This window comes from Lepisosteus oculatus, chromosome 8 (assembly GCF_040954835.1).
Source record: "Lepisosteus oculatus isolate fLepOcu1 chromosome 8, fLepOcu1.hap2, whole genome shotgun sequence".
Lineage (NCBI taxonomy): Eukaryota > Metazoa > Chordata > Actinopteri > Semionotiformes > Lepisosteidae > Lepisosteus > Lepisosteus oculatus.
The window spans coordinates 21,212,022-21,237,720 of record NC_090703.1 but is presented as its reverse complement, the minus strand read 5'-3'; the positions used below and the strand labels follow the sequence as shown (position 1 = coordinate 21,237,720).

The 25,699-nt window shown below is 41.9% G+C and overlaps 1 protein-coding gene across 4 annotated transcripts in view; it reads right to left on the bottom strand.

Moving 5' to 3' along the window:
- The window catches only part of mideasb (mitotic deacetylase associated SANT domain protein b), a 41,257-nt gene that overhangs the window by 8,349 nt on the left and 7,209 nt on the right, over window positions 1-25,699 (bottom strand). For all 4 annotated transcript variants that reach the window (XM_006632602.3, XM_015351002.2, XM_015351001.2 and 1 more), the window contains exons 2-11: window positions 22,121-23,720; window positions 13,803-14,093; window positions 12,563-12,899; window positions 11,189-11,255; window positions 9,791-9,933; window positions 8,397-8,500; window positions 3,615-3,690; window positions 1,971-2,059; window positions 697-846; window positions 58-201 (exon numbers count right to left, since the gene is read on the bottom strand). In XM_006632602.3, coding sequence (XP_006632665.1) covers window positions 58-201; window positions 697-846; window positions 1,971-2,059; window positions 3,615-3,690; window positions 8,397-8,500; window positions 9,791-9,933; window positions 11,189-11,255; window positions 12,563-12,899; window positions 13,803-14,093; window positions 22,121-23,458 — 2,739 coding nt within the window. In that variant the 5' untranslated portion in view covers window positions 23,459-23,720. The remainder of the gene's footprint in view (window positions 1-57; window positions 202-696; window positions 847-1,970; window positions 2,060-3,614; window positions 3,691-8,396; window positions 8,501-9,790; window positions 9,934-11,188; window positions 11,256-12,562; window positions 12,900-13,802; window positions 14,094-22,120; window positions 23,721-25,699) is intronic.

The window sequence follows — 25,699 nt, the reverse complement described above, 5'->3', positions numbered from 1 at the left end:
GTGACACACAGCTGTGACAGCGAGACCTATGAACTTGGGGAGCAGCTCGTCACTCACGTTTTCGCAGGCCTGGAGCGCCTGTGTCACTTTCGGAGGGCTGGGGCCTTGCCTCTTGTCTGCCAGCTCCACCCACTTCCTTTTCTCATCTTCATCTTCGTCTTGGGCAGTGTCCCTGACAGCGGGCTCATACCGCTGGGAACTCTGTGGGCCAGAGAGCCAAGAGGCTTGGTCTCTTCACTTGAGACGTACAACGTAAAAATCACAGCTGTGCAAAATGCCAAGGTCAGTGGTGATGACAAAGGGGAAAGTTGGTTTAATCAAAATGTCTCATCTACTCATCCTAACAGATCGCTTCCTACATCTTAATTGTGGGTATCGATTAGCAATCTGAGGGATCTCAGACACTGTGGCCCAGTAGACCTTCATGATAAATGTCCCTCACCCACTAATGTCTCTCACCCACTCAGTAGCAACCTTGCTGACAGCACACTATTAGAGGACTTGATCATCACCCTGTTTCAGCACATGTAGCCTTTCACCTAAAAAAAAAAACTTAAATTACATCACCATTTGTTGGTGAAGCATTTTGCAAGTCCACTATCTGCACTACTCTTCAAAGATAAATTTTGCTTTTTTTTTTTCCTGTGAGGGCCAGATGAACATCCACTTTGGAATGACACCACATCCCAAACTGACCTTCACATTTACTTCCACCTCATCCTGCAGACTCTTCCCTTCTGCCGGTTCAGAGTCTCCGTAAATCAGCGTGCCGTTGCGTCCGATCTTCACCTGTTTCTTGTAGGTGTAGTAAAACTCCACGCACTGAGCCACCGTCTTCGTCCTCACCTGAACAAAGAACCACATTTTACTGCCAGCAGACAGTTACCCCCTTCTGCAGATACATGTTTCAACTGTTTTCAGATCTTTCTGGAAAACCACTAGAGGCCATTTGCTCTGAGTATGCCCATGTTAAGTACATTCCGACAGAAAATGTACAACATTTTAAGTTGTTTTGCTCTTCTTAGACAGCCAAGGAGCGATATTTTAGGTTGCTTTCCTCCTTATTTTTGCAGGTACACCATACTGCATACCGAACATCACAAATACACAAACCAGAGTGCAGACGCTGGACTTTGATGGCAGGGAATACTTCAATTCAGGCATAAACTGCTTGTGATTCAGAGCTCTCTTGCACTAGAAATATGCGAGAGGCTGCTCTTGAGTGTGAAAAAACAACCGCATTTATTATTTCCCATTAAGTTTTAGCTCTGAAAAACAAAGTAATGCACAATTTTGAGACTTGGGTGCTTTAAGTGCTGCGTGGATTAAAATCAGATGAAAATGCACTTGTTTTATATTGACTCTTAAAAGCGTTTCCTGCCTATGTAGTACATCTGAACAACGGTTAGCCTGAAAAACCTACACAGAATAATACTCAGAAAACCACATAAGGTAAAAGGTAATGATTTGTGATTCTGTCATGATGTACATGTGGCAAGATCACAATGGCACCTGAAAGTATTTCGCCGCCCTTTTTTACAAATACTTAAGATATGCAAAAGTGTAAACTAAATGATTTAACAACTTTTGCATTTAATTTTTCAAAACGATGGATTTTTGAAATATTCTACAATGTTATTGAAGATTTGTCCCTTTAAAGCACTGAAAAAAAAATCAAGTGCTTGGACTTGGAGAACAGAAGCAACAGGCTTAGTTTTGCCAAATAAACTCCTTAAATGTCTCACGGTCATGATAAGAAATGATATGACATAGATGTCTGACAGTTTTCTCAAACTAACAGAAATGTTTTCACTGTGAAAAGAGTAAACATTTTTGCAGGAAATGTCAAAACCCAGAAATACAGAGAATTGTAAAACTAGCTACTGGTATCTAAGGAGGTCATGGTGAAGGGTGTGGCCATTTATTCAACATGGCCCTTAAACACAAGTAGAAAAAACTCTCCAGCTCACCAGCTTCTGTACCATGAAGAAGTCTTTCTTATAAGCAGTGATTCCTTTGTTGAAATACCGTCTCTCTGCAGAGGTCCACCTGTCTGACCCTGTGAAGGAAGAGAGAGTGAGCGGGCTCTGCTTCAGGAGACACGCAGGCCCTGCACTGCTCATCAAGCTCATCCATGACAGGACCGGAAGCCACACACACCACACTCTCTTCCATCACTTTCACAGCCAGTGACCATACAGGGTTTGCCATTTTTTAAAAAGACAGGGGTTTCAAAATAGTCCTAGTCCTTCTAAACAATTATTCCCAAACATAGTGGAACTGTCCAGGTTTCCTCACCACGGGAAGATTGCCACTCCAAGGAAGGCCTCCTTTACAGCAGCAGTGCAATTATACTTCGTCTACTTCTAAATGGGGTTTTGTTATGAGAGCAGCACCCAAGAAGCACTGTAGCCTCTTAGTTACGTCTTTGACGTAAACTGAACGCCAAGTTACTTTGAAGTGGCTTGAGTGGGACCTGCAGGACAGCGGCACTGAATAGATCTCTAAAAAAAGACAAGTTTTGAAAACGCACATCATGAGTTTATGGTCAAAGTTTTTCCAAGTTTCAAAGCTCTTGTGTGCGAGTGTCTCCATCGGCACTACCAAGATGGCAGCCACACCACCCTTTAATTGTCTGTCCTGGTTTTCCTAAAGAGGAGCTTATCTCATGACAGAAAAAGAAGAACACATTTTTACAAACTGCAGCCAGATCACGTTATAAACGATTAACCACTCTGCATGGTGGTTCCTCTCAGGTGGCTAACCAGCGGAGGCACTTGACTGTAACAGCGATCGCCCAAGAGGTCATGCACCACTGGTGTGGTGGAGAGGAGGGGGTTAATTGGCCAGGAACTGTCGCGGCTCTCGGTGACACAGCAACCCCTGTGACGGCCAGTGCACTTTCAGACACGTGGTGCCTTCTGGAGCGACGTGTCGTTAGGCACTGAACCTCCGCTACAGGGCAGTGGTGCCATTAGGCTTTCGGGAGGGCTGAGGAGTTTGCCTGCACTTCTGCTTTCTACCCTGTGTGTGGTCACAAGGTCCATAGCAAGATGGGGAAACCATACAAGTGGGTGTAATTAAAATAATTTGTATTTCTACATTTTTGAAAGAAGAAAAGACATTTAGCATTTTCCACTGCCATGTCACACATAAAATGTACAGTCTTTGTACAGATGCAATATCAAAACATGACACAATGCCAAACACAAAATGGCACTGGCCCAAACACTGCAGTACAACTACCTCACAGCTTTGCCCTGTGTATCATGCAGGGCCTGAGGCACATTCTCATGCAAAAAAACTGATATTTATCCCCAAAGCTTGTGGAAGTGTTGTAGGATGACTGGACAATTTTATCATTGCTTAGACTCCTGCTAAGTGCAACTCAGCCAGATTCTACTGTTGACGGTTTTTGATGTCAATTTATGCATCTGAAAAAAAACCTCTTAAACACAACCACATATAGCTTTTTTTTCATTAAAACCTCAGTACAACAGCTTTTTTATGGCGTGGTGGGTCAACATCCTGCTTTGACCCACCAACCAAACAACCGTGCTAAACAAGCATGAAACAGCAACAGAAGAACACAAAAGGTAACATGGTTTTAGTACCTGAATAGTGATAGTTGCCAAGAGGGTGATTCTTGGAGAAAATGGGCTTCTTTAAGAGCAGAAGCGTCAGGGCTTCCTAAGAAGGCAAGACAAGAAACACACCTGAATGCAGAGGCTGAAAGAGATGTTGATTTAATTCCAAAATCTTGTTCATAAACAGACATACTCCTACACTCTTTTAGAATTGATTGTAAGGATGCTTACAAACACTTCCAAAAGAAACATTTGAAAGCTGCTGCTAAATGAAAGATAGTAAATGTTTATTAAAAGGAAAGATACTTAAAGCACTTTTTGTGTACTTCAAAGTAGTAAAGAGGACAAAGAACAATTTATATTTTTGCATGTATGTACCTTGATTTTTATTGGTCATGCATAATAACGTGAGAAACAAAATTACATTATTATTTAATCTTATTCAACTGTAAATATGAAGATAATCAAAAAGACAAAAGTCACCCATAGAACAGAAGCTGCAGCAGAGCTTGGCACTGCTGAAGTAGTACTGTCAGACCTGGGGGCTGACAGTGAATCTGGACAAGACCAGAGTCTTCACACTGAACAACAACACATTGGAACGCACATCCACCTACACATATCTTGGTCTGACTATCAGCTCATAGGAGTTTTGACCTGGCAGTAAAGGCACTGAGTGAGAAGGTACATTGTTCTTTCTTTTCAATACCATCTCTTTTTTACAAGAATCTGGCTCTAAATATGTGAATGTCTAATCCAACCCATTGCCCTATATGGCAGTGAAATGAGGGGTCCACTCACAGATCAGGATTACATAAAATGGGATAAACACCCTATAGATATTCAGCCCTGCATTAATTGTTAGTAGTTTTTCTCTGCACACGTGGGATGTTTTTACACAACATACAGAAGAGAGTAATAAACTACGGCCTACATCTCAAAAGCAGTGACCAAAACTCCTATCACAACAAGGCCCTGCTGAACTAAGAGCTAAGCGTAAAGAAGAGCCCTCTGAGCTAGCTGGTCCTAAAGCTCACTGCGCCAAGGCACACGGATACCACCCGACCTCAGGACCACACTGCTAGAGCGCCCCAAATCAGAATCAACAACACCACAGCACAGATCAAACACACAAACACAACATCAACTGGAATGCTACAAAACCCTGTACAGACAATACATACTGGCCAAATATTTGACCAAGGTAAAAAACAACAAAAAGAAACTGACCCAGACAAAGTACAGGCTCAGTGACCACAATCTGACCATAGAAACTGTGCGACACAGGCAGACCTGGCTGCTCAGAGAGGAAAGTTTGTGCTCCCACTGCCAGCGGGCAGAAACGGAGACAGAGATGCATTTTCTGCTGCACTCTTATGAAATACTCTGGGATTAGACAAATATTTTTTCCCCCAAATTACAAATCTAATCCCAGAATTCCCACATCTGCCAGAATCAAAACAGCTCCCAATCCTACTGGGAGTTGGGGGGGAGGGCACTCAATTGAGCTCAGCAGCAACTGTCACAACCTGAGGAACAGTGAGCCAGTCTCTCTACGTGTTGTATTTTACATCTTACGTCTTATGATGTGTTTGTATTGTAAATGTCTGTAGATGTTATTTTAATCTCATCTGCTCTGGCAACACTGTAATTCAGGCCAATAAAGATGTTTGAACTGAACTAAGGCAGGACACCATAAGCAAAGAACCACATAAGAAATAGAAGTGGAAGCCATACCACATTTGGATTAACCCCGACAGTAACACCCAGAAAACTGCTTTACTGCTACAGCAGGGCTGGCTGTTCTACGGCCAATTATAATCTACGTTTCTTCAACTAGGGGGGTGAGGTACATTGACTGACAACAATAGGTAGTGAGGGCCTTAGTGAGCATGTAGGTTACTCTGAGGTAAAGACAGTCTGTATCCTACAAAACTAAGTGAACATGACGGATCATGATCAATTTTGTTTCCAATTTTGTTAACTAGGTGCTAGATTTGAAATTAATTATTTCAGTCCTGTAAACCCCCACATACACAGAGAGGAAAAAAGAGCTCAGAGATTACCTATATATGATATGACCATAGCCAGTAAACGAGCAGTATCTCTGGTGATTGCTGCTTTTCAAGACATGAAATGTATAAGCGCAAATCCTAATCCTCACTTTACAGTACCTCTGGAACACATCTTTGAATTGCCCAGGCCTGTACTTGTCACATAAAGGAAAGGAAGATCAGTTTAAAAACCTGTACAAAAAAACAAAATCCAGACTGACAAAAAAAGATTTGAAAAAAACTTTAGTAATTCTGAGCCCTAACCACAGATATTTAAACAATTGAAAAGCTTTTTGTTTTTCAAAGGAAGGCTACCTTTATAGCAGCAGTGCAATTACACTTAATCTCCTTCTAAATGGTGTTTTGTTTGAGAGTAGAACCTAAAATGCACTGTAGCCTCTTAATTAAGTCTTTTAAGGATCTTGTGGGACAGTGGAATTGAATAAATCTAAGGAAAAGACAAATTTTGTAAATGTTTTGATGATGATGTTTTGTTTATGGCCAAAGTTTTCAAGTGTCAAAGCAAAAATGCATTTCCTTTTTTTACAGTAAGTTAGCTATGAAGCATTTAAAGCCATAAAGGAAGATATGTAGTTAAGATCTGAAATGCTAGAACAATACAAAAACAAACCTTGAGATGTACAAAAATAAAATATTTTTTTATTTTTACAAAAGACGTAACCTGTTAAGAAACAAATCTAGAACTGCCTTTAACGGGGATCTACAAAACAAGGAACTTTTGTTTCCCATTTGATCAACCTGCAAATTAACTGCATCCATGCCCGAAATTTCAAGAAAACACACTTGAAAACTACAGCAATGGGAACCACCCAATGGGAACAGCACATGTTCACACTGTTATTCCAGCTGACCAAGTCATGTGAAAAGCCATTATAAAATGCTGCTGAAAGCAAACGTGAACAAGATTCCCTCATTCCGAGGAGTGTAGGTGTCATGTTTATCTACTGTCCACTGTACAATGTAGATGGATTAGACACACCGTGGTGAGACCAATGCAGGCCTACAGTGAGGTGCCACATCAACCAGCGCACTGTAAAAACACTCTGTTTCGTTGGGTGTTGGCTGGGAACCACCCCAAATTATTTTCTAGATTTTATTGCCAGATTAATTAGAGAATGGTGAGTTTGTCCTTGTCTAGGATTTTCTTTTATTAGTAATGAATTATATTTTCAGTCATTATTAAGTTTTAATAAGGTTGATTATTTAAAACTCAGAATGATGGGTACTGGACATCGACAGCCACGTTAACATCCTATTTGGCAACTGCTCCTCCCTCAAAAATGCTTCAATTTTGAAACATAAAGGCCCAATTTGTGGTTTACTGATTTGTGGATATTGTGCATACAGTAAGTACTGCACTTACAAAAAATTAGCTGCATCACTTTTTTTCTTGTGATTTTGTCAACTTTTATAATGTACTTGATTAACGATCAAATTAATGATTTTTTTTAATTCCCCATATTATTATTGGATATTAGTCACTCTAGATAAGGGTGCTTTCTGAGCAAGGAAACAACAGTAATAAAATGCTTTAATGAAACTGCCGAGTTAAACTAACTGAAGCATTTTGGAATTAAGCAATATTTAATGTTAATTTTGTCAAATTCACCAATGCTAGTAATAAAATAAACTTGGTTCAACTCTAACAAAATTTCATAGCTTAAATTGATGTTTTTAATTTGACAGGGATTTTAAATCAGATAAAACTTTACAGAAAAGGTTATAGAACGTATAAAAAAAAAGTTATTTTTAAATTACATGCTCATTGAATGTGGTGTAAATGACAATTTGTTGTACAAATTCCTAGACAAGCACAAACCTGTTTGCAGAAAAGACTGGTGAAAAAAAACGTTGAAGCAAAACAGCACATTATTCATTTGTATGCTCTTCTAAGAAGGGTGACAAGAAAGCTGAAGACGACAGAAAAACATTTCCTGGAGAACATTCATGTCATCACAAAAGTGCTGAAGCACAAAAGTATTGACTAGTGCTGCTGTAAAAAATCCTGCTCGTAAACAAAAACATCCTACCGTTCACCCTAATTTTGTTATTTTTGTTGAAAAACCACTCAACCAAATCTGCAAATCTGACACATATTATAGATTCAGATTAACAGGAGGAAGGATTATAAAACTTTTTTTTTCAGACTGATACAGATGCTTCTGCATTTGATCTATAAAATACATACATTTTTTTACTTATATTGTCATAAAGTAACAGAAAAACAAAAAAATATATATCACACAGGGAAAAATATTGACAAATCAGATTTTGGATTTTTCATATTCTGATTAACTGAGAAACATATCCTATCTAATGCAGCTCACATTTTTCCATTAAATGCCTACTAAAATGTTTCAGTGCAACAGCCTGAACAGAACCTGTCCCTAGAGAGATCTGACTTAAACAGCTGCCTTTACTGTCAAGTTTGTTCATTTCTTTTCCTAGGCAATGCTTGATATCGAAAGAAGTAAGTAATTTTACTTGAGAATCTGACAAGTTTAAGCCAGATTCTTATTCACAGCTGAAACTAAAAACAGCGAAATTCAATATTGGAACAAAATCAGCATGTAAGCAAAAGTGTTATGTAAAGATAAAGACATTAAGCTCTAAACTCACCCTGCTTGGTTTATCCCCTTCCAGGAGAGAAGTAACATACTGCCCCATTGGGCTGGACACACACTAAAGTATTTACAAATATTAGAAGTCATCCCTCTCCGAATCCCCCACTTACCAGGATGTCTCCCTTGGCTTCATGCAGGCAGTGCAGGGCTAGTTCCTGATTGGTACCTCCCCCGCAAAGTGCACTGGAGCAGGCCAGACTCATGAGGTTCTCCACTGCAAACACAGACACAGCAGCAACACTCTGGATCAGGAAGGAGACATCAGAACACAAGGCTCTCTCAGGCCAACAGCGCAGCACCTCTCCGCCACAGACTACAGAAAGGGAAGGTTGGAGCACACCAGCACACACACCAGCATTACCAGTTCGCCTTAGATCAAAGTCCTCGATAAACACAGCAGATAAATCTGCCTTCTGAGTAGTTGTTTTACAGCTTTCTACAGACACAGTTCAGCATCTGTAAAAGGGCTGATCTAGGTCATCTTGATAAATGTTTAAGAGATCCTACATATAAGCATTTTTGGTCAATTTGAAAAACATAAAGTAAACCCACTTTTATGAGATATAAAGTTTGCCTCCCTGCAATTTCTTTGCAAAAAATGACATGACTTTGCAATTCGTTGCGAAGACCTTTTGTATCTTTTGGACTGTTAAATAAAAATATTCAGATTTAGGTCTACTATCATTAAGTATTGTCTGACATTATGAAATGAAAAACAATCCAGGCTGAAACTAATAGAACTTTGCAATGCCCAAAAAGAACCATCACAAATCCGAAAACCACTCCCAGACGGAAAAGGGTGGTCCCCTACAGTGTATGTACCAATCCTAAAAATGCTAAACTAATTTCAAGACTAGGATGTGTGCAGAGACTCCTGACATTTGTTTACCCAAAACTGCAATCACAGCACCGTGTAGTGCTCACAATCCTGAAGGACCTAAAAAGTGTTCCGCAGATGGCTTTCTACAACAGGAACTCAACCACAACGCAGACAAGCGGAAGACTCAACAAACATAACTCAAGTGGTAGTGAGAAAACCTGCAGAATTCAACCTGGACACCAGGATAAGCCTAAACAAGAGTCAAGGGATATCAAAACTCCTTTGGCTTGATGTAAATGAGCTGCTACTGGTGCACAGCAGAACATGACCGCTGACTGAAACAACCTTAGCTGGGCTTAGAGTTACTAAACAGGCTGACCCCCAAGATTGTGTCTAGGGTAATTTGCTAAAAAGCCTAATAATCACAAGTTATAATCACAAGTTGTAATACAACAATTTTTTTCACTGAGTATTAATTTCCTGTCGTCTTAGACAGGGAGTGCTTTGGCACGTTTTCTCCAGTAGAGAAGAAAATGCCACATTTCATATGTCAATGCACAGATTTCCGTTACAACTGGGTACCGTATTGCAAAAGTAACAATAAAAAAAACACTCTAGTTTCCAGATTGGGTTTGTCCAATGCTGAAATGCAATTGAGGAAACCCATCAGCGGGAAATCCGTACCGCTCTCTTCCCGCGGCGGCTTGGCCTCCGGCTCCTGCAGGGGGCACCACACCAGCTCCGCCTTGTGCTGGTCTCTCTGCGCGGCTGCGCGGTCTCTGATCTCTGGCACCTCGGCCTGGTACCGCGGCCCAATGTTGATCCGCCTGCCAAGGGCAGAAACACAGGCCAGCTCACGTTTCCATTGTGCTCAGAAAAAGACCTCCACTTGTACAATAACCGGGGAAGGCCATCTACACCTGAATTGAACCGAAAGAAAAGACTGAAGCACTGCAGGAGGAATAAATAAGTGCTGGGGTAGTGCAGTTACAATCACTTAGGTCCAAACGCATAAAAACACTTAGCTAGAAAGCTATCCGATGTCTCACTCAGGTGAGAATTCTGTTTCTGAATTACATTAAAACAGCTCTGTTGTTAGCTGAAAGCAAAATGAACTGTTCAGAATTACACTCAAGCTCTCTAAGAGCCACAGACACAATAAGGCGAGGCACAATGAATTTCTGTGGCAAATTGTTTCATACTAAGTAGAGGACAATTAGTCTTTGCCCTGTATTAATATGCAGGAACACCGGCCTGGTTTTCAAGTTGGTCTTACAAAACAAGATCGACAGCTCGTGTTGTGAAAGTGTTAGCTGTGTGACTCACTCCACTCAGCAGCTCCATGCTCTGCAAGGCTCTGCAGGCTTACAGCCACCCTACGGCATGCCCATTGCCGACAGCCGTGGCACCCATGTGCCAACTGCTCAAGACAGACACCACCAGCTACAGGCTTGCCCAGCTACAGACCGTCGTCTTCGAACACACGAACACAAAGATTGGATCAAACTTGGACCAAACGTGGATCAGTGATGATCTACACATTCAAACAAGCCTTTACGGTTCTCTTTTTTTTTTGAGACACTGTTTTCAACAGGAAGGAGACAACAAAAATTACTATGTAGACTGAGTACGCCGTGCCTTCTGACACAAGAAGAAAAGACTCCTGGTGGTTCAGGCTGCTCATTGCGTAGCACTTTTAATCTCAAAGGGTCTTGAATTGTTTTACGTTTAGGAGAGGAACCACTTCACCCACCACTGAACCACCTCCTGGTTGACACACGGCTGCCCATTGTCACCAGTGGCCCCACAACAGGGGCAGATCGGGGGGGAGTGAGAAGTGACTTCATTAGTTCAACTGATACATTGTACAAGCCAGAGTTAAATTTAGACAGGGTTAACACCTTTGCTTTTTCAAAACGTGCAGTGGGATCTTTAATCACCAATTAAACAGGACCTTGGGTTGATATCTAATAGGAAAGACAGCTGCCCCTACAGCATTGTGTCCATGGTCATGACATTGAAGCAGTGGTTTGGACATTTGGATTCACAGGTAAACATACAAGCGGTACAATCTTCACTTACGGTTCTATGCTCACAGGGGTGGCCTCTCCCATTGCTGGAAGAACTGGAGGGGTGATGTCAGAGCTGTCTGCAGAGGTACACAGATGAAAGCCATTGATCAGGGAGGAACTGAATCCCTCTAAACTTCCTGAATACTCCACACATCTAGAACAACAGTTCTGGGGTCCTGTATGAGTCTGGTGCTAGCCTATCCTCAACATACCAAACAAAACTACCATCATTAAGAGAAATACCTGTTGTATACTCACTACTGACTTACTTTATTTATACTTTCTACTCATATTTCCAACCGCTTTCAAAACAAACATTTTTTAATATATAGAAAAATATTCTACACTAGTTATTGTGGTCTTTGGATATGTATAGCTATACAATTTTACTATGTCATATTAATGGATCTTAATTGAACTTTGGTAGATTATGCAAAATAGAATGAGAATAATGAGTTTCTAAATCTGATGGTTTAGAAACCATTTAGCTCTCTTTCAACAAAACATAATGGGAACATTATATATAACCATTATAAGATTTCTAAAAGTGACCTTGCTCCCAGAACCAGGTACTGCCAATATTGAAGTTTGTAAGACCACAGCTGCTGTAAATGCAAAACAAAATTGTCTGCTGCAGTTCACCTGAAGTGATTTTAGAGCTCACTGTAAAGATTACCAGTGTAGCCTAAAGAATCAGCCTTGATGAAGCCAGTTTCAAGGGAGCAGGTCACCGATACTCAATTGCAAAATGAAAGTAAAATTAGGGATGATTTGTTGTGAAATATACTAGCAAGCACAACACAAATTTGCACTGGGCAATTGATACTGAGAACTGATGATATACACACACCAGCGATAAGAGACCTGCTCATGCAAGCTCTGCACTGAACTTCTATTATGTACCATAAACTATGTAGATGGAAAAGACTGCACTGCAGTCTGCTGAGGAGCTTAATACCTTTAAATATATTCAAAGGTAATTAAATCCATTAGCAAAAGGCCTACATTATAATTGCTATATTAAAGGAAGTATAGTAATAAAAGTCATGTTCAACTGGCAGTCCCAGAGCTTTTTCAACAAATGTATTATAATTTCACTTTCTTTGTCTTGAAACCAAAGGATGATGTCAGAGGAAAAAAAAACTCCCAATTTACTCTCAAGGAGGTTTCATTTGTAACATCTGTATTAAAGCGGCCAGTCTTGAAAAAGTGGTGAATTATTTAGGCGCACACACAAAAAGTGGACCACTGCCGCTTCAACCGCCACCACAGCGTCACAATCTTTTGTAAATTGTACTTTTTGTAAAGCTAAGAAAAACACCTCTGGAGAAGGAAGTGGCTGAGCTCCACTGCAAGTAGTGCAGGCGCGGCGAGAGGTACTTACTGGACCTGAGCAGGCTGCGCGTGGCAGACTTGGGCGTGATGGGCGGGGGGGCGGCGTGGCTGTTGGAGGCCGTGGACAGGAAGGTGGAGAAGTAGAGGCCAGAGCCCTCGCGGACGGGGCTGAGGATGGGCGGAGGGGTGTAAGGGGGCATGGTGAGGGGATTGTCGGCCAGGCGCACCGGGGAGCGGAGGTGGCTCTGGTAGGGGGTGATGTTGGAGTAGACCGGGGGGGCGATGAAGGTGCCTGGTTTGGGAGGGATGAAGAGGGGCTCCGGCCGAGGTCGGCGCTTCGACTTGGCCCCCCCTTTGCCTTCATCTTCCTTTAAACCCTCGCCGTCCTAGAGGACAGAGATCAAAAGACGACATGTGGCTTCTCATCCGTTGACTGGCAAAGGCAAAGGGGATGCTTGCACTGTGTACAGAACCCCTCTACCAAAATGAGCGACTCAAACAAAACATCTTTCACAAAACAGAGCACACCCAACACATCCACATAGAGTGGCCTTCTGCATTCTGCAGGGCCAGACACAAGATACTTAGCAAATGGCTTCTGTTTACTGCGTGTACTCTTCTTGGGAGTGTTCATTTTTAAACATAACAGAACCAAATATCAATATTTAAGAATGGATTATTTTTAGTTTTGGGACAAAACATGCAAAATAAAAACACCACACGTAACTTACTACAGAAAGTGCACTAATAGTACATTTTTTAACTTCGGCTTCGTTCTACTTATCACAGCCAGCGAGCTTTTATCAGTAATCCTTAAACAGTCTGTTAACAAGTCAGTTTTCATTCAAAGAACTTATTAGCTTCCTTTATCAGAATGGTGGATTTTTAAAGTATATATTCTTCAGAATGTCAATGTGAAATAACCTTCGGTGAATTACTAATTCTGATGAGTAAGTCTAGCATGAATTTGATAATTCTGCTCTGGCCCCGTTTTAATCACACTATAGAGCAGCCGGACCAAAATGATTCCTAACTTCATCTGGAGCGCTCAACCAATCAGACATCAGAGCAAGAAAAGGTTGAAAGCTAGGATCATCAGAATCCTCAGTACGGTCAAACACAAAGGCATCACACCAGGAGCAATAAAAATAAATCTGGATAAAATGAGCCACACAAACAGCCCGTCTGAGGCTGGAATTATAACAACAACACTAAGCCTTGACCGGAGGGAAAAGAGATTATGGAGTATTCCCCCAACTGGAGAAAAGGGCAGGGAAAGTGGGTCAGACCTGGACGGTGCTCTCGGAAAGGGAGTTCCTCAGAGACCTCCGGCGCGTGACGATGACCGAGGCCTTGTGCTCGGGCTGCGCTTGGTCCTGCTGGCCTCCTCTCTGCCCCCACCCCGCCTCCCCCTGCTCCTTGCCCGGCGATGCTCTGTCCACCTGCCGGACCGGCACCGACACGGGGATGACCAGCGGCACGAGGCTCTCGTCCCGGGCCCGCTTGGCGCTGGTGGCGTCTCCGTCGGCGCTGCTCAGGACCACGGAGGGCCGGGCCCTATCATCCTCAGCCTCCTGTGTCTGGGAAAACACAGACACGCGCACAAAAACAACAACATCTGGTGTTACTACCAGCTCTTATCTGTGAAAAACCACATGCAAAATGATCATCTTCCACAGAGGATGCGATGACAGAGATAATCTCATACACAGACTCATTAAAGCCAAATCACATCTGCGCAAATGTTATCCGGACAATCCAACTCCATTCTAAAGTGGCACTGGAAACCTGCGACTGAAGGGTTTTGACTGTTGTGCTGGCCAAGTAGCCAAATGCTACAGATGGCATCAGGGCAGTGAATCCTTCATTGTTCCTCCTGACCCTGACGATGCCTGCTTTAGTTACAGCCTTTGTCGACAGCAGATGAGCAGCATTTGCATGACTGCACCCTCCTTTCTGAAACACTCCTGGCAATGCGTGTTTAGTGTGTTCACTTTGCTAAGCTGAATTTCCCCGTGTCCTGGAAATTAGAAGTTCAGCAGCTGAAGAGGCCAGCGTTTTGTCTGTGTAGTTAGCATTTTAACAAGATATACATATCTTTGCCCCCTTTCTATCTCCATTTGTAATATGTAAGCAGACTGATACTTTGGCCAAGACACTCAAACAGGTGAGGGTTTGGACATCTATTTCAAGTACTATAATAACTATGAATTCAAAGCCATTTCATACCGAACTGCAACCGATGCAAATAACTTCATTTTTTTTTTTGCTATTTGGAGAGTGTTTATACAGTAAGTAGTCTTTAAAAGTATATTAAGTATATTAAGCTTGCATGTGCTAGATAGTGAGAAGGTTTAAATCCAGATAAATACTTCACATACATTTTAAGTAATGTCTGTGCATGTATAATAAGCAAACAGAAAACTTATCTTCTTCAATTATGAAAAGTAAAATGAAAATATATGCAGGTTTCAAAACAGTAACTCACTCGAAATAAGCTTTTTGGCAAGAGAAATCATAACATGCTTCCACACGAGTGCAACGTAGTTGTGTTCCACTCCTCCTTTCCATATTACATCAAGAACGCTCACACACACAACACATGGCCTAACCCCCCGAATGGCAAATATCAGTCTGCTTCCTCTTCTTCAAAGAAAAAAAGCCTGGCATTTGATTTGAAACAGAACGTGCTTTCCTGTGCTCTTTTTGAAAAATGCTTTAAAAAAACTGCAAAGTGCTGAAAGTATGTGTGACTCATAAAAGGTATTACTGTGCCTGAAAGAAGTGAAAGTGTTGGAGTGAATATCAGAATGCCCGATCAAAACACAATAACAAGCATGGGCTCGGTTAACCCAGAGAAACTAAAAGACCCAAAAACTCTCGCTTGTTTTTTGGAAGGGGGAAAAAAAACTAACTTTGACATCTGAAGAAGGCTCCACGGCCGAAACGTTGTGTTCTCTTTCTTCTTTTTTTCAGCATGGAATAAACCTATTACTTGTAACTTTGACATCTCCTTTTCCAAGGGCTCACTTCTCTGCGGCTGCAGTTATCATTGAAAACGGAAAAAGGGTCAAGAATCTGGGAATTCAATCTGTTGTTCAATTGCTGGTTGTGCATGGGGGAAAAAAAGACATTGAAAGAAGCAGTGCTGCTTTTCTAAAAATTACAGGGGGGTACTCCTTCCCCCTTCTACATCAAGGGAGCTTAGCCTTTTGGCAAAACAATTTGTCTAACTGTCCCCTATCACATGGGGCAATACAGACTCCTGCCACACATCCAAACTCCACCTACAATCCAGGCCATGAGAGGGACCTGTGAAAAACACAGTGAGTCATGATGGAATTTGTGTGTGTGCAGACATGCTTTGCACTTGGTATGCAGTGCACTACAAGTCAAGCATTCCAGGCTTAGTGGGAGTTTTTTTTTCCCCCAAATTTTGGTCTGATAAAGTAAAACGTCAACATGCAGTATAGCTTAATAGACTGTGGGGCTGACCATGTCATGATCGCTTTTCTCTCAGCAATGCTCAAAACATGTAACTGGCCTAACAGAGTAATACCAGAAATGAATGTCGAAGATATTTCTATATCTTCAGAAGTTAAAATCCATTTAAAATTAATTCAAAACTGTGATTGGTTACATTTCTGAAGACCAACACATTGTAGCATTCAAAAGGTTTTTATGATAGTAAAAGAATTATGAAAAATGTTTTGAGTGTCACAGATAGGGAGCACTGCTAAAAATGACTGTTTAAAAATGTACTTTTACCCAAACTGGGATAGACAACTGTATGTTTTTCATATCTCGGCTCATGGCTACAAACCCCGTGGCCTCACGCAGGGGGAGAATGAGGAAGTGCAGGCAGAGTCCTTTAACCCGCTCATCTTCCAGCCAAATATCTATTAATTTGTCACAGGCAGCACTACCCTGGGCAGGAAGATCAGAGCTGATTGGAGGACAGGCCTGTCACTCGCCGACAGCACCACCCTGTTACAGGAAGACCACAGCTGATGGGAGGAAAGGCCTGTCCCTCACCAACAGCACCGCCCTGTGCAGGAGGATCACTGCTGATTAGAGGACAGGCCTGTCATCCACTGGCATCAACTGGGAGGCTACATGTGTCACCAAGTCCACATGAACCAAGAGCCCTGGCTGACTAATCCCAGCCCTAAGCTGTACATACATGTGGGGCAATCATGTTCACAGTCAGCTAGGGACACAACCAAGGCTCAAACCTGCAATGCCTAATTCATAAAGCTCAACCTGCACTGTGGTGGGTGTCTTCATCAATCAAGAATTATTTTTTTTAAATGTTCAGATTTTGGCATACTCATTATAGTTACAGAAAGGAAGTTTCAATGTGTAACAATGGTTTGTGCAGTCAAGTCAGAGCTGATCCAATACGACAATGTGCAAATTATGGTTAGCTCACATTTCCTTCTGCAAAAGACTGGAAAATGCTTTAGAACCACAAACCTTCACTTCACAGGAAGCTCACAGACTTACTGCAGAGACTGCATAAGGAAAACAATTTCAAATCGGATTCCTTGAAATGTAGCTGAAAACATGAAAGCTGATGCTCCCTTGAAAACAGAAAGGCTGTCAAAGGAAATTACAAAGAAATCCAGAGTAACACCAAGGAGACTCTGGCTTTAACTAATGTGACTTTGTCTCATCTATCAGAAGTCAAATGCACAAGTGATCCTGGAATGACAGGAAGCATAAACAACATTATGGCTGGAGAAAATCAAACGCTGCTTTCAAACAGAAGAACCTCATCCCAGCCGTCAAGCACGGTGGTGGGAGTGAGATGGTTTGGGGCTGCCTTGCTGCCTCGGGCCCTGGATGGCTTGCTGACATTGACACAACCATGGATCAGGCATTGCGTCAGAAGATCCTAGAGGAGAATGGCAGGCCATCTGTCCATGACCTGAGGCTGAACTGAAAGTGGATCTTGCTCAAAACTGATCCTAAACATACAAGCAGATCTACAAAAGAATGGCTGCAAAAGAAGAAATTCTGAATTTTATAACGGCCTAGTCGAAGTCCAGACGACAGCTCAACGAAATGTTCAGGACCTGAAGAGAGCTGTCCATGCAAAGCAGCCCTCAAATGTCCCATAGTTGAAGGGCTTAGCCTGGAGGAAGGGGCCAAAATTCCTCAAAACTGATCTGAGAGACCGATCAATGGTTACAGGGAATGAAGTTGCAGTCATTGCTGCTCAAGGGGGAGCCCCAGTTACTGAATCTAAAGGCTCATATGTTTTGTCACACATGGATATTGAATGTTGCAGCATTTGAAGATAGATAAATGCTGAAAGAGTATCATTTTTGTTCATTTGCTTCATCAGATTAACTTTATCTATAATGAAGTCTTAGTCATCATAATATCTTAGGTTTCAAATGTGTAAAATGTGTAAAAATCTTATATGGTTCACAAATTTTCTTGGCACTGTAGGTATAAAATGCTTTAGAATCTTGTGGGATCAAAAGAGCTATATAAATACAATTAAAATGCCATTAAAATGTGGGAGCTCGTCATTCATCTGGAATTACAAACAGCTAAGATTCCTACTACTGCATTTCAGTCATAAAGTGTCTCAGCTAATTTCAAGCCACCGGATATTTGCTTGAAAAATATCAAGGACTCTTACCCCTTGAAACAATTTTCAAAACAGACACTGTCCTTAAAACAAAGATCGAAATAATCATAATTTAATACATTTTGATTATCAAAATAGTTGTGAGTCTTTTAACAAAGGACTATGTTTGAATAATTTTTAATACACTGTAGCCCTAAGCTGTAGGAACTAAATATCATGTACTCAAACTCACCTTCTTAAATATTTTATTGCAATCCCTAGGATCACAGGTAACTTGTAAATTTTATCTGACTTGAACTCTTAATTACTAGCGTTTCACTAAATTAAGCATCCAAAATTTTAGCTCCTAAAAAACGAATTTCATATTCTTAGTTTTAATAGGCAGCTTGAAACATCAAAAATAGTTTCAAAGATAAACTTTAACAGAACATTACGAAACATAAGCTTAGGCTAATTGGCTAATGACTTGCTTAATTTAGTAAATGAGAACTCGGATACATCAGAAAACACGGCCAGACTAGAAGTGTCCAACATACACTGTTGTGCATAAATCACAGATATTCTGCACTGTTCTTTTTATCTAACGTTCTTTCCGCTTTTATGCAGACACACAATTCTAGTGGTGAATCCACTGACATTTTAGACATTCCGTTTTAAAGATAACAGTTAATCCAGATTGATCCATTTTGTGGTACAAGAAGTAGTCTTTTAGTTTTATTGACATGTTTAAAGAAAGAAATAACCATGAACACCTGATAATTAACCATTCAGACTTCACTGTGAGATTTCATAGCTATTACAAGACTTCACGTTCACTGCTCATGTAGTTTAACTTGAGTTGCTGTGGTTTTGAAGACTATGACCAAAGTGAATTTGAGGCTGCATTAATCCATCCATTTTCTATCTGCTTTATACAATACAGGGATGGGAGGAAGCTAGATCCTATTCTGGAAAGCAATGGGTACAAAGTGGCAAAATCCTATGAAGACGCAAGGAGATCATAAAAACTCTATGCAGATAGCACCCCAGGCCCGAAACTGAACTCAGGACCCTAGTGATGCGAGGCAGCAGTGCTTACAACTGCGCCATGGTGCCATTCTAGCTGTATGAATGACAAGTCAAATTCAGGTCATTATAGTCAAAAACACTCGTGCAGGCTTTGAGTAAACTGCTGATGTTTGTAACACACATTTTAATTCTTTGAGTACAATGTCTATGTCTTCTGTACAGCAGTGTAACACTAATTTGTATTGTCACCAGTTTTATGCCAAGCAAATGGGTAACCTAACATAAAAAAAACAATGCATGGAATGTATTACTGATAATCCTGATCATGCAGATTACTGTTTAATAATGTATAGGCTACAAGACTCAGTTGTGCAAATTGTTATTGTAAGTAACATGACGTGCTACAGAACAAAGCCTTTTATCTTGGGAAAATGAACCCTTTCTCTCTAGCGTCTCCTCTTCCCCTGAATTATCAAACCACAGTCATCAGACCAACCACTTTACCTTTCAGTCACAGCTTCAATAAAAAAAAATAATGCCCTCATACAAGAAAACAAAATATTTGCAGTATCAATACTGCAAAAAAATGGAAAAATAATAAAAAAGTTTTTTTCTATACATCATTTTCTATCTTCAAGGCAGCATTATCAGATAGAAATCTGGCACTATACATGGGGACATCAAGAAACTGCCCAGTACATCTGTTATTCTTAATCAAGCACTGCCAAAAATGACTTTATTCTAATTAACATCAGATGCTGGCAGCTTTGGACAAACTACAGCAATACTAAGTTAACTGTGCTGCATTCAGTTAAATTATGCCATCGCAGCTGCACACGAATGTGCTGAAAAGGCAAGCATCTTGCTAACTACAACACCTAGCACAAAATGGAGCACATATGGTAAGGCTGGGGTCCGATTTTTGCAATCAATTTATAGTAATATATATTTTGCATACAAGTGTGCTATATACGTATATTTTCAGTATATTTATTACTTGTATGTCGCCTTCCCAAAAATCCAAAGTATTAACATATCAATGTACAGTTTTGTCAGCTGATAGTGATTTAAATATAGAATATATACTGATCAACTGATGTCTCAATAAAATTCCAACACATTTCACGTGAATGTTTTCTATGCTGATGGAAGAAAATTAAGGCCAATATTTATATCACTATTGGGAAATCCTGGTAAATAACAGATTTTCAAAGCTGTTTTAGGGTTTTTGTATATACATATATATAAAAAATTATAGCTTTCACTTACATAGCGCTTTTCTGGATACTCCACATGAGTACACGAGTACAGCCTACTACAGATAAATATATATATATCAAATATGAATCCAATGAATAACTTGGTCTATTAAGTTTCCTTAACCCTGCTTAAGTCTGTGCACGTCCCCAACAGCCGTGTTGCCATCTGCAATATGATACTGAATTTATGTATCACATATGTGTACAGTTCAATCCACATCAATACAGCACTTGTAGATCACTCAACAATAGAGCACTGCGTAACAGGTAGTAGTCATTTATCTTAAGAAACGGGGTCACAAATCCACTTAAGCCCATACTTCATAACAGGTGTATAGAATTTGTTGAAAATCAAGTAATGCACGTAAATGAGCTTTACCATTCACACACAGTAAGACAGGTTCAGGTGTGTAGATAAATAGTTAACTGGAATGTTATACAGTAGGAACTAGTGCAGCAAAAAAAGACTAAATTATTCTTCTTGAGTCTGGTCCTTGGTTTAGTGAGACTTGCATCCCTGAAAAGGTGAAAAAGTCTTCTTTCACAGATCACTGAAGCCCTAAGCACAACCATGGGCCCAACACCCCCTCCCCTCCTCTCCAGGGTCTCTCTGGAAGGTTGACTGGGAGGGAGACTCCCTGTCTGCCACTTGGCAACTTTGGCCATTTACATTCTAAGCAGTGGATTTTGTTTCCTTCGAAGAGTTAACTATTTGCCCTTTCACACTAACTTTCTTGTGGTTTCAAAGGAATTGCTACCAGATCAAAACTGACTGGGCAAAAACCACTCCCCCTTCTCCCGAGTAAATCAAGAAACACGTGCAGCCACCCCTGCTGTCAAGACCACGCACAGTGCAGCGTGTTGCTAGTATGTGAGGGAGAATGCCATCTCATGGTAGCATTCTCATAACCAGGAGATTTGTATCTTCACAGAAATGCACGTGACGCAAGACTAGTAAAATCTCCACCCTTTAGTCGCCTGAATCCTGGCTTTCAAGTTTTAAGCAAACCTGCACTGAAAGCATGTCTGTGTGGGTGCTCCCTTTTCATTGAGAAACGCATCTTGCAAAAGTGCGTAAGTCAACAGCCATCAGGTCAGCCAAGCTGTAATGAAGTTACACTTTTAAAATAGGATGACCATGATCTGAACATAAAAGAACAGATAGTCAACACACCGACTCATATTCACATATGCCTGAACATATGCCATAAACAGCTCAGTTAAAGCCCTGCTTATTTCTTAAGGTTTATAGCACAGAATGTCTAAAGCTACTAGCCCAGCACTACAGCGCAAAGGTGTACTTTAAGTTTATTTGAAACTACTATGGCCTTTATCACGTAGTGACAGCCCTACTTGAGAAACACAGATTTACTCAACTCCAAAACAGTTCTGAAAAGGACTCAAATCATTCAGGATGTTAAGATATTAAAATGTCTCTTTCACTTTTGATGAAGTTTGCACGTTTATTTTAAAAATGGTTGGCAAAATAAAAACAATATAATAAAGTGTATTAATTCAGCCCAATGTTTTAAGAAAATAAGCATGGAATTGGTTTTTCAAAGCATTAACATGGTGATGTTCGTACTTGTTTTTTTCAGCCATTCGTCACATTAGGTACCCTTGTGTTTTTACTGAAGGATATGTCAAGTGCTTTTTTCCTTTTCAAAATTGCCAAGGAGACATGAAAATAAGCAGCTCAAAGCCTTTGTGACAAGACATGAAATAATAAAAGGCATACCTTGTCCACTTTATGAGGTAAAGACTCCATCTCAGAAGCCTTCTGGGCCAAGGTCTCCAGATTGACTTCTTGAGAGACTCTCCTCTTCCTCCGCGTGCTCTGGATCACTCCGGAAGGGGCTGCTGGGACATCCTCCTGCACATTGCTCACTCTGACCTCTGGGGCGCCATTCTGGGGTGCTCCAATGCTAACACTAGAAGCCTGGGAACCCTGGGTGGCCTGGCTCCAAGGGGTGAGGAATGGATTCCCGGGCTGCTCCCCTGATGGAGGGACACTCTCCTTGGAAAGCCGCCGCGACCTGCGGGGTAGAGGCTGTTGGGAAGCCGCCTCTGTCTGCCGTGTACCGGCTGGGAACTTCTGCATATCAGGGTTTAAACTGCTTTGCTGAAACTGGACATTGGGCTCCGGTTGATGAGACTGGGGTCCTAGGCCCTGCGAAGCCAGTTGCTGTGATTGTAAATGATGATGATGATGGGCATTCTGGTAGTAAGTGTCCAGAAAATGTTGGTTCTGTTGGTGTTGTTGTAGCTGCTGCTGTTGCAAATGCTGCTGCTGTAACTGCTGTGGTTGCTGAAGCTGGTGCTGAGATTTAGGCTGTCCGCTATAATTCAGATTTGGCATAGTCCTATTGGTCTGAAAGACCTGGTAATATCCTGATGGGAGTTGCTGCTTCTGCTGCCCAAAAGCCAGCTGGAAGGGTTGGAGGACTGAACTTGGCTGTGCAAGAGCTGCTCCTTGCTTCTGTCCCTGCTGAAATGCCTGCAACTGGGCCTGGTGCCTGGCCATAGCAGCCTGCTGCTGCTGCTCCCACTCCACATTCCGGACCTTCGCTGGGTCTCGGTACGCCTCAGCTGGGTTTGGGAGCTGCTTCTCCTGGCCCCGTTTGGACTGCTGCATCACCTCGTGGCCGGATTTGGAGAACGCCTGGCTACCGTAACTCTGGAGTGCTGTGTTCATGTCCACATTAACCCCGCCAAGATAAGCCGGAAAGGTCTGTCCCCAGGTTCCCATGGGAATGCCCTGAGCCCAGTTAGCATTACCCTGCTCCTGATGACCCCACTTCATGGGGACGGTCTGCTGGTAGTGCCCACGGTTCTGATCTCCTTTTTCTGGGCTGAAGATCACCGAGGAGAGATATCTTGTAGGAACTTCCGAAGTGGGAAGGGCCCCTGGCTCGCCATGGACTGGCTCCTGGCCCTGGGCTCCTAAGGTGTAATAGGGGCCGTCAACGTGCTGCAGTGGCTCTTTGAGCTGACTCTGAGCACCTGCCTCGTTGAAAAAAGAGATGCGCTTGCCTGTCCTCTTGGCTGTGCCCTTCTGCTGAGGTGGCAGGCTCATGGCTAGAGTAGGAAAGAAGGGCAGCTGGGGTTAAGTGCCAACTAGCCAAGTTCTGGAGTTTTGTTCTCGTTTGTTTTCCCTTTAGAAAATAGCTGACCGGATTTCCACCGCAGGGGATGCAAGGCCTTGAGAGAGGAGGGGGATCAAGCACAGATGGCCAAGGAATTAAAAGACCCCCCCTCTGACTGAGGTGGAGCTCCAAAGCCACTGAGGGATTGAGACGTCTGGGAGTCAGTCACGCCCTCCATTCATCACTGGGATCCTGCAAGGAAATAAAAGACCAGGGCTGAAAAGAACAGTCAGTGTGTACTTAGGAGACAGTGGGTGTCCCAATGCAAAAAGAGCTTGTGAAGGTAGTGCTGCAACATCTTTCACGTCAGTGAAATATCTTTTGGCAACTCTTTGCAATGAAAGGCAATCATCATCACTAGTGGTTTAGCTCATGCAATTAATAATAAACTGTAAAAAAATACACACCATTTTAGTACTGTGTGACATTAGTGATCCCACATACATCCCAGTCACAGATGTGTGCCCTTTTGTCAAACGTCTCCCTTCAGATTTAATCACTGAAGTGCACCCCATCGTAAAGCCTTCAGGATCTTCGGAACACAGCACAATGACAGTTCGTTCAGTCTTTTGGTAAATCATTACATCATCACTGTGATGTAATCCTAATATATGAGGCTTCGAATTCTGAGCCCATCTCCCTTGATCTAAAGATAAAGATATCTTTCTTAAGATAAATTACACAAGAACAGGAGGGGTCACAAACAGTGTCCTGCAGCTCCATCTCATTCACCATGCAGAAACCCGATGCTGCAGACATTGCTGTATAACTGCTGACATCTAACTCAAAGCTATGGAACAGCTGCATTTGGGTCAAGAAAACACAGAAAACATATGGTTGCAGTGCAGTTTATACAAGGATATTTATTACCACTGTAAGGCTATTCAGACCTGCTCTGGTCAGCCAATGTTGCCCTTCTAGAATTTACAAAGAAAGAGTTACAGCACAACATCGTCCACTACAAGAAAAACTACAAGAAAGTGCACTTCAAGTGGAAAACAGAAGGGACTTTTTTACAGGGTTGTGAAAGTTCACACAAGCTTTCCAGCCATGTTGTTTAGGCCAGGTGAAATCCTCAGAACGACTAGCCGAAAGCACCTAAAACAGCTAAATAAATACAAAACAGTAAATATGACAGGAAGTCCTGCATTCTCATGTGCTTCCGGTCTTCTAAGGACAATATTCATGGACAGAACGATGCCACCGTTCTGACACGACTGGAGAACCTGCTCCAGAAGAGCCCCACACGTGATCTTCTGGAGCACATTTTCGACACAGACCACATGGATCTTCACAGGCTCACGTGGCCAGAAGTCGTGTTGTCCACTGTGCCTGCCACCTCAGAAACCCCCTGCAGATCTCTGGCCTGGGCTTTTTACACAGCACAACAGGGGCAGGTCACCTTCGGGATGAGCGTGGACAACAACATCACCCACCGCAACTCTGCAGTTTCCCCAGCTGCTCTTCTTGCACAAGAGCGAAACAGGACACCCTTGGCATTTGTTCAGACATTTGTGCAATCGCCAACGACTTTCAAACGCTGCACGGAGTTGTGAAAACGAGGCCTCCGCATATCGGAAACAACTCACAGTGATAAGCAATCACTGCTTACCAACACATCACATTTGTCATAGATTTTAGAAGAATTTTGTATCTTACACATCGAGGGATAGGGTCATCACTGGCTACCTGTATACCTATGCTTAAAGCTCACTCCTCTGAAGATGAAGCATTGAAACAGCAATGGCAGCCCAATATTGCCCCCTCAAACAAAGAATGCTTTTTAAAATGTGTATGCCTTCCTGAGAGGCTCCCCTGTAAACCACTGACCTTTTCATGTAAATAAAACTAGCCAGCCAACACAGAGGGACAGATTTACGCGTTTATGTACGGGCTACGTATATTTTATCATGCAACCTCAAATCCTTTCCAAGACTTCACATTCTTCACATTCCTGCCACCAGCCTGATATTTTATTCACAGACAGAGTCTGCAAAGGTACCTCTGGACTGCACTCACAAATCTCTGTAAAAGGGAAATTACTCACAACTATGGACTTCCTGTGAGCTTTGACTACAAAATATATTCAGCATGGTAGTGTCATTAATCAAGGAATTTAACAGAGACTACCACTGTAAACCAGTGGGCTTATTTTGGTGGGGTCTTTGGAA